The 12,600-nt window shown below is 50.4% G+C and overlaps 1 protein-coding gene across 3 annotated transcripts in view; it reads left to right on the top strand.

Annotated features, from left to right (window-relative positions):
• The window catches only part of LOC118962093 (aminoacyl tRNA synthase complex-interacting multifunctional protein 1), a 46,473-nt gene that overhangs the window by 33,093 nt on the left and 780 nt on the right, over positions 1 to 12,600 (top strand). For all 3 annotated transcript variants that reach the window (XM_090185708.1, XM_090185707.1, XM_090185709.1), the window contains exons 4-6: positions 3,045 to 3,173; positions 10,934 to 11,136; positions 12,097 to 12,295. In XM_090185708.1, coding sequence (XP_090041834.1) covers positions 3,045 to 3,173; positions 10,934 to 11,136; positions 12,097 to 12,295 — 531 coding nt within the window. The remainder of the gene's footprint in view (positions 1 to 3,044; positions 3,174 to 10,933; positions 11,137 to 12,096; positions 12,296 to 12,600) is intronic.

The following is a 12,600-nucleotide window of genomic DNA, read 5'->3' as shown; positions in this document are numbered from 1 at the left end:
AACGGTATCTCCCCTCCCTGGTTGTTCTACAATCTACTGCAGCCCAACGGTATCTCCCCTCCCTGGTTGTTCTACAATCTACTGCACGCCCAACGGTATCTCCCCTCCCTGGTTGTTCTACAATCTACTGCAGCCCAACGGTTTCTCCCCTCCCTGGTTGTTCTACAATCTACTGCACGCCCAACGGTATCTCCCCTCCCTGGTTTTTCTACAATCTACTGCACGCCCAACGGTATCTCCCCTCCCTGGTTGTTCTACAATCTACTGCAGCCCAACGGTATCTCCCCTCCCTGGTTGTTCTACAATCTACTGCACGCCCAACGGTATCTCCCCTCCCTGGTTGTTCTACAATCTACTGCAGCCCAACGGTTTCTCCCCTCCCTGTTTGTTCTACAATCTACTGCAGCCCAACGGTATCTCCCCTCCCTGGTTGTTCTACAATCTACTGCACGCCCAACGGTATCTCCCCTCCCTGGTTGTTCTACAATCTACTGCAGCCCAACGGTATCTCCCCTCCCTGGTTGTTCTACAATCTACTGCAGCCCAACGGTTTCTCCCCTCCCTGGTTGTTCTACAATCTACTGCAGCCCAACGGTATCTCCCCTCCCTGGTTGTTCTACAATCTACTGCACGCCCAACGGTATCTCCCCTCCCTGGTTGTTCTACAATCTACTGCAGCCCAACGGTTTCTCCCCTCCCTGGTTGTTCTACAATCTACTGCAGCCCAACGGTATCTCCCCTCCCTGGTTGTTCTACAATCTACTGCAGCCCAACGGTTTCTCCCCTCCCTGGTTGTTCTACAATCTACTGCAGCCCAACGGTTTCTCCCCTCCCTGGTTGTTCTACAATCTACTGCAGCCCAACGGTTTCTCCCCTCCCTGGTTGTTCTACAATCTACTGCACGGCCAACGGTATCTCCCCTCCCTGGTTGTTCTACAATCTACTGCAGCTCAACGGTATCTCCCCTCCCTGGTTGTTCTACAATCTACTGCACGCCCAACGGTATCTCCCCTCCCTGGTTGTTCTACAATCTACTGCAGCCCAACGGTTTCTCCCCTCCCTGGTTGTTCTACAATCTACTGCACGCCCAACGGTATCTCCCCTCCCTGGTTGTTCTACAATCTACTGCACGCCCAACGGTATCTCCCCTCCCTGGTTGTTCTACAATCTACTGCAGCCCAACGGTTTCTCCCCTCCCTGGTTGTTCTACAATCTACTGCAGCCCAACGGTATCTCCCCTCCCTGGTTGTTCTACAATCTACTGCACGCCCAACGGTATCTCCCCTCCCTGGTTGTTCTACAATCTACTGCAGCCCAACGGTTTCTCCCCTCCCTGGTTGTTCTACAATCTACTGCACGCCCAACGGTATCTCCCCTCCCTGGTTGTTCTACAATCTACTGCACGCCCAACGGTATCTCCCCTCCCTGGTTGTTCTACAATCTACTGCAGCCCAACGGTATCTCCCCTCCCTGGTTGTTCTACAATCTACTGCACGCCCAACGGTATCTCCCCTCCCTGGTTGTTCTACAATCTACTGCAGCCCAACGGTTTCTCCCCTCCCTGGTTGTTCTACAATCTACTGCAGCCCAACGGTATCTCCCCTCCCTGGTTGTTCTACAATCTACTGCAGCCCAACGGTATCTCCCCTCCCTGGTTGTTCTACAATCTACTGCAGCCCAACGGTTTCTCCCCTCCCTGGTTGTTCTACAATCTACTGCAGCCCAACGGTATCTCCCCTCCCTGGTTGTTCTACAATCTACTGCACGCCCAACGGTATCTCCCCTCCCTGGTTGTTCTACAATCTACTGCAGCCCAACGGTTTCTCCCCTCCCTGGTTGTTCTACAATCTACTGCAGCCCAACGGTATCTCCCCTCCCTGGTTGTTCTACAATCTACTGCAGCCCAACGGTTTCTCCCCTCCCTGGTTGTTCTACAATCTACTGCAGCCCAACGGTTTCTCCCTCCCTGGTTGGGGACCAGACATCTTTCCTGTTGTTAGTTTCACTGTGGTCACGAGTTGTCTGTTGACCCTTCCTCTTGGCCTATGTACCAACATATTCTTTAACAGACAGCATATAACTCTGTTAGTTTGAACTCTACACCAAATGTATACATTATTTAGTAATTATTGATAAAAATCCTTCAACACTGGTTAACTGACTAACTGGTTAACTGGCTGGTTAACTGTCTAACTGGTTAACTGACTGGTTAACTGACTGACTGGTTAACTGACTGGTTAGTTAACTGACTGACTGGTTAACTGTCTGACTGGTTAACTGACTGGTTAGTTAACTGACTGGTTAGTTAACTGACTGACTGGTTAACTGTCTGACTGGTTAACTGTCTGACTGGTTAACTGACTGGTTAACTGACTGACTGGTTAACTGTCTGACTGGTTAACTGACTGGTTAACTGACTGACTGGTTAAGTAACTGACTGGTTAACTGACTGACTGGTTAATTGACTGACTGGTCAACTGACTGACAGGTTAACTGACTGGTTAACTGACTGGCTTACTGACTGGCTTACTGACTGACTGATTGACTGGGTGACTTACTGACTGGCTGGCTGACTGACTGGTTAGCTGACTGGTTAAGTAACTGACGGGTTAACTGACTGACTGGTTAACTGACTGACTGGTTAGCTGACTGGTTAAGTAACTGACTGGTTAACTGACTGGCTTACTGACTGGCTTACTGACTGACTGATTGACTGGGTGACTTACTGACTGGCTGGCTGACTGACTGATTGACTGGGTGACTTACTGACTGGCTGGCTGACTGACTGATTGAATGGGTGACTTACTGACTGGTCAACTAACTGACTGGTTAACTGACTGGCTTACTGACTGGCTGGCTGACTGATTGATTGACTGGGTGACTTACTGACTGGCTGGCTGACTTACTGACTGGTCAACTAACTGACTGGTTAACTGACTGGCTTACTGACTGGCTGGCTGGCTGACTGATTGACTGGGTGACTTACTGACTGGCTGGCTGACTGATTGATTGCTTTATACCCTCAATTATCTGTGTGTTTCCAGCCAAAGCAGCAGCCGCCTCCAAACTGACTGCCCCGGGGTCCACAGCTGCCCTGTATGCCCCAGGCCCCAACCCCAAACCTGGCCCCGTCAGGGAAAGAGATGGGAGGAGGAGGAGAGGAGAGAGGAAGGGTGAGTAATACTCCCCCCCCCCCACACACACACACACACACACACACACACACTGACAAACACACACACACACTGACAAACACACACAGATAGACAACTGTGACCAATACAATGGTTTAATGTCAATCAATGTAAAAGAGAAGACAAAATCAACAAATTAACACTTTGCTAACTGAGACAGACAATCAGTAGTTAGGAGTCCATTTGTCTGCACAGTGACTTCTAGAGAAGACCAGATGAATATTTTTGATTAGATTTAATGCAGCTAGGACTCTATACTGAAGATTACAGACAAGTAACTGTAGAGAGGGTGGTAGAGAGGGCGGTGGAGAGGGCTGTAGAGAGGGAAGGTGGAGAGGGAGAGGGAGGTGGAGAGGGCTGTAGAGAGAGAAGGTGGAGAGGGAGGTGGAGAGGGAGGTGGAGAGGGAGGTGGAGAGGGCGGTGGAGAGGGCGGTGGAGAGGGCGGTGGAGAGGGAGGTGGAGAGGGCTGTAGAGAGGGAAGGTGGAGAGGGAGAGGGAGGTGGAGAGGGCTGTAGAGAGAGAAGGTGGAGAGGGAGGTGGAGAGGGCTGCAGAGAGGGAAGGTGGAGAGGGCGGTGGAGAGGGTGGTGGAGAGGGACGGTGGAGAGGGAGGTGGAGAGGGGTGGTGGAGAGGGGCAGTGGAGAGGGGCGGTGGAGAGGGAGGTGGAGAGGGTGGTGGAGAGGGACGGTGGAGAGGGACGGTGGAGAGGGAGGTGGAGAGGGAGGTGGAGAGGGTGGTGGAGAGGGGTGGTGGAGAGGGCGGTGGAGAGGGAGGTGGAGAGGGAGGTGGAGAGGGTGGTAGAGAGGGCGGTGGAGAGGGCGGTGGAGAGGGTGGTGGAGAGGGAGGTGGAGAGGGCTGTAGAGAGGGAAGGTGGAGAGGGAGAGGGAGGTGGAGAGGGCTGTAGAGAGAGAAGGTGGAGAGGGAGGTGGAGAGGGCGGTGGAGAGGGCGGTGGAGAGGGTGGTGGAGAGGGAGGTGGAGAGGGCTGTAGAGAGGGAAGGTGGAGAGGGAGAGGGAGGTGGAGAGGGCTGTAGAGAGATAAGGTGGAGAGGGAGGTGGAGAGGGAGGTGGAGAGGGCTGCAGAGAGGGAAGGTGGAGAGGGCGGTGGAGAGGGAAGGTGGAGAGGGCGGTGGAGAGGGTGGTGGAGAGGGACGGTGGAGAGGGAGGTGGAGAGGGGTGGTGGAGAGGGGCAGTGGAGAGGGGCGGTGGAGAGGGAGGTGGAGAGGGTGGTGGAGAGGGACGGTGGAGAGGGACGGTGGAGAGGGAGGTGGAGAGGGAGGTGGAGAGGGTGGTGGAGAGGGGAGGTGGAGAGGGCGGTGGAGAGGGAGGGTGGAGAGGGACGGTGGAGAGGGTGGTAGAGAGGGCGGTGGAGAGGGAGGTGGAGAGGGTGGTAGAGAAGGCGGTAGAGAGGGAGGTGGTGAGGGAGGTGGAGAGGGATGGTAGAGAAGGCGGTAGAGAGGGAGGTGGTGAGGGAGGTGGTTAGGGAGGTGGAGAGGGCGGTGGAGAGGGATGGTAGAGAGGGAGGTGGAGAGGGCTGTAGAGAGGGTGGTGGAGATAGATGTCTTCTCTAGAAGTCACTGAGACAGACAAACTGACTCCTCTTAGCCCTGTATTGACACTTTGCTTGTCTGATGGTTCGTCTGAGGGCGTAGCGGGATTTCTTATAAGCTTCTGGGATAGAGTCCCGCTCCTTGAAAGCGGCAGCTCTACCCTTTTATCTCAGTGCGGATGTTACCTGTAATCCATGGTTTCTGGTTGTGGTATGTACGTACAGTCACTGCACTTATTGATGAAGCCAGTGACTGATGGGGTTTACTCCTCAATGCAATTGGATGAATCCCGGAACATATTCCAGACTGTGCTAGAAAAACAATCCTGTAGCTTTGGCATCCGCGTCATCTGATCTGTATTGAGCGAGTCACTGGTACTTCCTGCTTTAGCAGGAATCAGGAGGATGGAATTATGGTCAGATTAGACCAAATGGAGGGCGAGGTAGAGCTTTGTACGGGTCTTTGTGTGTGGAGTAAAGATGGTCTAGAGGTTTTTTTTTCTTCCTCTGGTTGCACATTTAACTTGTTGATAGATATTTGGTAGAACTGATTTAAGTTTCCCTGCATTAAAGTCTCCGGCCACTAGGAGGGTCACCTCTGGGTGAGCGGTTTCCTGTTTGCTTATTTCCTTATACAGCTGACTGAGTGCGGTCTTAGTGCCAGCATCTGTCTGTGGTGGTAAATAAACAGCCACGAAAAGTATAGATGAAAACTCTCTTGGCAAATATTGTGGTCTACAGCTTATCATGAGATACTCTACTTCAGGCGAGCAAAATCTAGGGACTTCCTTGTTTCAGTTAGACACAGTAACATTACAGCTGCTAGACAACGACAACCTTCTGGCAACATGAACTCAACCTAGGACCAACTCACCAATTTGACCATGAAGAAGATGATGTGTGGCTAGCAGGGAGAGAGACACACACACTGTACACAAAGCATGCACACACACACACACACGTCCAATAGGCAGCAGTGCTCATAATATCTGTAGCTAATAAAGAGGATCTGTCCATAACTGACTGAACACACAGGAAGTATTTTTATGCAAATTACGTGACAGTTTTTATTATAGGAGGATGTTAAGGTTCTGTCAAACGCTCTAAAGGTGTATGAGGGGCCCTCCTCAGGTAGAGCCAACTGGGGAAAGAGTGAATCTCTGTGGGTAGGCGAGGTCCGCTCCATGGTTACCAGGGGATTCAGATAGGGTCCGCTCCATGGTTACCAGGGGATTCAGATAGGGTCCACTCCATGGTTACCAGGGGGGCTTCTGACTCCATTCTATGAGTCTGTTATGCATTAGGCCCGGCACGCCACCAGGGATGTGGCTTTTTGAAGAGCCTCTTTTTTTCAACACTGCCATCCAATCCCGTGCTCTGGGTTCAGCCAGCCTACGTTCATGCCTGTTAGGTGTGGGGTGTACCAAGCTGGGTCATCTGATGCGGAGCAGGAGCAGATCATTGGAGGAGCTGGGAGAAACAACAGGGATCCGATCATCTCGCCTACTGAGGAATGTCGTAACTGAGGTCTGTGACTCCTTGCCAGTACTTCATCTGCAGTATGTGACTGATACTTCCAACTCTGATTGGTGGACGGAGGGTCTGGATGATGTGTTCCCTGTGCTGAATGTTAGTGCTGCGGTGGGGGCATTAGAGGAGGACGTGGGGATGCTGCTTTCCTTCCATACCCCGGAAGTGGGGGAGTTCAAGGAGGTGGGGGAGTTCAAGGAGGTGGGGGAGTTCAAGGAGCTGGGGGAGTTCAAGGAGGTGGGGGAGTTCAAGGAGGTGGGGGAGTTCAAGGAACTGGGGGAGTTCAAGGAGCTGGGGGAGTTCAAGGCGGTGGGGGAGTTCAAGGAGCTGGGGGAGTTCAAGGAGCTGGGGGAGTTCAAGGAGGTGGGGGAGTTCAAGGAGCTGGGGTAGTTCAAGGAGCTGGGGGAGTTCAAGGAGGTGGGGGAGTTCAAGGAGCTGGGGGAGTTCAAGGAGCTGGGGGAGTTCAAGGAGATGGGGGAGTTCAAGGCGGTGGGGGAGTTCAAGGAGGTGGGGGAGTTCAAGGAGGTGGGTAAGAAGGACATGTACATAATGTGTAAAAGTGTCCCGTGCTTCTTCCTTGGAAGGGGTAAAATCGATGAGGTGGGCGGGTGTGTTTGGTCCAGCTGCCTCCCCAAAAGGCTGTTGGCGATCATTAAACAAACTGCCTATTTAAAACAGCTGACCTACAATGGAGGATAATACATGGAGCCATAGACACCAATATGCATCTGCTACACCTGGTTCCTCCTGTTGGGGAAGGGTGTCCATTCTGCATCTGGTACACCTGGATCCTCCTGTTGGGGAGGGGTGTCCATTCTGCATCTGTTACACCTGGATCCTACTGTTGGGGAGGGGTGTCCATTCTGTGTCTGGTACACCTGGACCCTCCTGTTGGGGAGGGGTGTCCATTCTGCATCTGGTACACCTGGATCCTCCTGTTGGGGAGGGGTGTCCATTCTGCATCTGGTACACCTGGACCCTCCTGTTGGGGAGGGGTGTCCAATATGTATCTGGTACACCTGGACCCTACTGTTGGGGAGGGGTGTCCATTCTGCATCTGGTACACCTGGACCCTCCTGTTGGGGAGGGGTGTCCATTCTGCATCTGGTACACCTGGATCCTCCTGTTGGGGAGGGGTGTCCAATATGTATCTGGTACACCTGGACCCTACTGTTGGGGAGGGGTGTCCATTCTGCATCTGGTACACCTGGACCCTCCTGTTGGGGAGGGGTGTCCATTCTGCATCTGGTACACCTGGATCCTCCTGTTGGGGAGGGGTGTCCAATATGTATCTGGTACACCTGGACCCTACTGTTGGTGAGGGGTGTCCAATATGTATCTGGTATACCTGGACCCTACTGTTGGGGAGGGGTGTCCAATATGTATCTGGTACACCTGGATCCTACTGTTGGGGAGGGGTGTCCATTCTGTGTTGAAGGAGTTTCAGAGTCTGAAACTCTGGCACATCTGTATTTACTGTGTCCCAGGTTGGTCGGGATGATTGAACTGATCACTGATTGGTTCTCAACATTGGGAGAGGTTTTCTCTTCCCAAATGTTTATATTTGGGTGAAAGTCCAGGTTTAGTCAATAGGGTGTACTTGTGTTGCTTAATTTTGTGTTAGGGGCAGCAAAATTAGCGATATGGAAGACCCAAAAGAACAGCATTCGGGGACAGGGGTCTGTGGATGTGATTGGAATGCTGGAGGGGATACTGGTAGCGAGACTGAGAGTTGAGGTTGCCTGTTACAATCTCTCCCTCTCTCTCTCTCTCTCTCTCTCTCCCCCTTGCCCTCTCTCTCCCTCTCCCCCTCTCCCCCCCTCTCTCTCTCTCTCTCTCTCTCTCTCTCTCTCTCTCTCTCTCTCTCTGTCTCTCTCTCTCTCTCTCTCTCTCTCTCTCTGTCTTTCTCTCTGTCTCTCTCTCTGTCTCTCTCCGTCTCTGTCTCTGTCTCTCTCTCTCTCTCTCTCTCTCTGTCTTTCTCTCTGTCTCTCTCTCTGTCTCTCTCCGTCTCTGTCTCTGTCTCTCTCTCTCTCTCTCTCTGTCTCTCTCTCTCTCTCTGTCTCTCTCTCTCTCTGTCTCTCTCTCTCTCTCTGTCTCTCTCTTTCTCTCTCTGTCTCTCTCTCTCTCTCTGTCTCTCTCTCTCTCTCTCTCAATTCAATTTGCTTTATTGGCATGACATATCAATATACATAATGCCAAAGCTTACTTTGGAGATTTACAATATTAACATAATTAATATAATAATAATCAATATTGTCAATGGGACAACAGCAATAATAAAGGGCAGGTTGGTCTTTCAGACACGGTCCCTCATCTTATGCCAGGCAGCAATGCCTGTAGTAGTGCGCTGCCAACCCACAGCTCTCTGCGTCCTCCCCCAACAGGACAGGTAGACTATCCTCATCAGAGAGGCCTTCGAAATTTTGAATAAGGGTTTCAAATTTGGGAAAATGACACTCTCTAATTGTTTTATATTTTTGACATTTTGTCAGGAAATGCAGCTCCGTCTCGGGTTCTGCTGTGGTGCAGTGGTTGCACAGCCTTACCTCTACAGGGAGCCAGGTTTTCATCTCAATGGCAAGGCTGTGCTCACTGAGCCTGTTTTATTTGTATTTCCCCTTTATTTAACCAGGTCGGCCAGTTGAGAACAAGTTCTCATTTACAACTGAAACCAAGATAAAACAAAGCAGTGTGACAAAAAACAACAACACAGAGTTACACATGGAATAAACAAACGTACAGTCAATAACACAATAGAAAATCTGTGCAAATGAAGTAAGGAGGTAAGGCAATAAATAGGCCATAGTGGTGAAGTCATTACAATAAAGCAAACGAACACTGGAGTGACAGATGTTGTTTTCTGCTGTCTTCAACCAAGATCTCAGCGATCACTGCCTCATTGCCTGCATCCGTAATGGGTCTGCGGTCAAACGACCACCCCTCATCACTGTCAAACGCTCCCTGAAACACCTCAGCGAGCAGGTCTTTCTAATCGACCTGGCCCGGGTATCCTGGAAGGATATTGACCTCATTCCGTCAGTAGTAGAGGATGCTTGGTTATTCTTTAAAAGTGCTTTCCTCACCATCTTAATATATAAGCATGCCCCATTCAAAAAAATGTAGAACTAAGAACAGATATAGCCCTTGGTTCACTCCAGACCTGTCTGTCCTTGACCAGCACAAAAACATCCTGTGGCGTTCTGCATTAGCATCGAACAGCCCCCGTGATATGCAACTTTTCAGGGAAGTTAGAAACCAATATACACAGGCAGTTAGGAAAGCTAAGGCTACGGAAGGAGGGTTGTATGGCATTGAAGCTCGTCTGGAGGTTTGTTAACACAGAGTCCAAAGAAGGGCCAGAAGTATACAGAATGGTGTCGTCTGCGTAGAAGGTGGATCAGAGAATCACCAGCAGCAAGAGCGACATCATTGATGTTTACAGAGAAGAGAGTCGGTCCAAGAATTGAACCCTGTGGTACCCCCATAGAGACTGCCAGAGGTCCGGACAACAGGCCCTGCGATTTGACACACTGAACTCTATCTGAACTCTAACTCTATCTATTTGGCCATGATCAGTAACCATGGTCAAATAGTTTGCATGCATTGTTTGTAGTTTTCCTCTGGACATGTAGGATAATCTTACAGAACTCTGCATGCAGGGTTTCAATGGGGTGTTTTTGTCTCATTGGGTGAAATCTTGTTTTGCAAGTGGGACCCCGCACCTCGCTGCCATGAAGTGCAATTGGTTCAATGACACATTCAATTAGTTTTAGACACATTTTAATAGGTATTTCAATTTGAATTAGTTTTTTAATGGTGTAGAATACCCTGCGTGCTTTCTCTCTCAGCTCATTCACTGCCTCGTTAAGGTGTCCAGTTGAGCTTATATTTAAACCTCAGTAATTGTAGTGTGTTCAGTACTCTATATATTTAAACCTCAGTAATTGTAGTGTGTTCAGTACTCTATATATTTAAACCTCAGTAATTGTAGTGTGTTCAGTACTCTATATATTTAAACCTCAGTAATTGTAGTGTGTACAGTACTCTATATATTTTGTACCAATTGAGAACTTTGGTCTAATTCCCTGAGATCTGGATCTTCTCTGGAAAATCATTATTTTAGTATTTTTGGGGTTTACTGCCAGGGCCCAGGTCTGGCAGTACTGCTCTACCAGGTCCAGGCTCTGCTGTAGGCCAGGTGCTGCTGTAGGCCAGGTGCTGCTGTAGGCCAGGTGCTGCTGTAGACCAGGCTCTGCTGTAGACCAGGCTCTGCTGTAGGCCAGGTGCTGCTGTAGGCCAGGTGCTGCTGTAGACCAGGTGCTGCTGTAGGCCAGGTGCTGCTGTAGGCCAGGTGCTGCTGTAGGCCAGGTGCTGCTGTAGACCAGGTGCGAAGAGCAGACATTTAGCCTGTGAATTGTGGAGACCAGGGGCTAAGGATTGTTCTAGATAGTGGCCAATTCGTTGATGTAAATATTGAAGGGTGCAGGGCTCAGATTGTAACCCTGGCGAAGGCCCCGCCCCTCTCTCCCTCTCTCTCTCTCTCTCTCTTTCTCTCTCTCTCTCTCAATTCCCTCTCTTTCTCTCTCTCTTTCTCTCTCTCTTTCTCTCTCTCTCTCTCTCTCTCTCTCTCTCAATTCCCTCTCTTTCTCTGTCTCTCTCTCAGGAAGGAGGGAGAGAACAAACTCTGAGTCTGCGTTAGAGGAGGAGCCTCGCATGGACGTGTCTCGCCTCGACCTGCGGATTGGTCGGATCGTTGGCGTCCGCTACCACCCATTGGCCGGGGCTCTGTATGTCCAGGAAGTGGATCTGGGAGAGCCCGCCCCCCGCACGGTGGTCAGCGCGCTACGACACATACCTAAGGAACAGGTAGGTCAAAGGTCAGACACACAGGTTAAACACACAGGTTAAACACACAGGTCACACACACAGGTCACGCACACAGGTCACGCACACAGGTTAAACACACAGGTTAAACACACAGGTCACACACACAGGTTACACACACAGGTCACGCACACAGGTCACGCACACAGGTCACGCAAACAGGTCACGCACACAGGTCACGCACACAGGTCACGCACACAGGTCACACACACAGGTCACACACACAGGTCACACACACAGGTCACGCACACAGGTCACACACATAGGTCACACACACAGGTCACACACATACAGGTCACACACACACAGGTCACACACTTCTCTGTGAGTCTCCTTCTGCCTCCTTTAGACAGTGTGTTGTCATGTAGTTTAAAGTGGGACTCTGACCAGTATCTCTATGTGTTGTCAAACAGCTGACCACTGTGCAGAAAATAATTCCTGTCTCAGACACCCCATACTGTACACACACACACACACACACACACACACACACACACACACACACACACCTGTTTGATGTGTCAGAGACACCAGTCTGTAGTGACAGACTTTTAACAATGCTTCTGGGTGGCCAGAGATACACAACACACACCACCATGCTGAACAGGACCTGAAACGCTGTCACACACACACACACACACACACACCGCCATCTCTCATATCACTCACTGGCTGTCAGTGTCTGGCAAAAATAAAGTGAAATCAGTGCTAGGTTATTATTTAGAGAGTGTATCTTTCTCTAGAAGTGTTGTTATTTAGAGTGTATCTTTCTCTAGAAGTGAAGTGTTGTTATTTAGAGTGTGTATCTTTCTCTAGAAGTGAAGTGTTGTTATTCAGAGTGTGGTTCTTTCTCTAGAAGTGTCATTATTCAGAGAGTGTGTAAATTGTTATTATTCAGAGAGTGTGTATCTTTCTCTCTGATGTGTGTGCCTGTGTGTGTAGCTTCAGGGTCGTCTGGCGGTGTTGCTGTGCAATGTGCGTCCCTGTCGGGTGAAAGGCGTGGTCTCCACGGCGATGGTTCTCTGTGGCTCCGCCCCTAATGCCCATGATAACGATAACGATGATGACGCCCAGGTGGAGTTTCTGGAGCCGCCCACTAACGCTGTACCTGGGGACAGGGTCACTTTCTACGATTATCCTGGTAACTACCCACACACACACACACACACACACACACACACACGCGCACACACACACGCACATACACACGCACACACACACACACACACACGGACACACACACACATACACACATTCCTACTACATTCCTCTTTCTATATCACCCTGGTAACTACAGTCCTCTTTCTATCACCCTGGTAACTACATTCCTGTTTCTATCACCCTGGTAACTACATTCTTCTTTATATCACCCTGGTAACTACATTCATCTTTCTATATCACTCTGGTAACTACAATCATCTTTCTATCACCCTGGTAACTACAGTC

The sequence above is a fragment of the Oncorhynchus mykiss genome, chromosome 9 (assembly GCF_057628025.1).
Source record: "Oncorhynchus mykiss isolate SJ-2025 chromosome 9, ASM5762802v1, whole genome shotgun sequence".
Lineage (NCBI taxonomy): Eukaryota > Metazoa > Chordata > Actinopteri > Salmoniformes > Salmonidae > Oncorhynchus > Oncorhynchus mykiss.
This window is presented reverse-complemented; position numbering and strand designations above follow the sequence as displayed.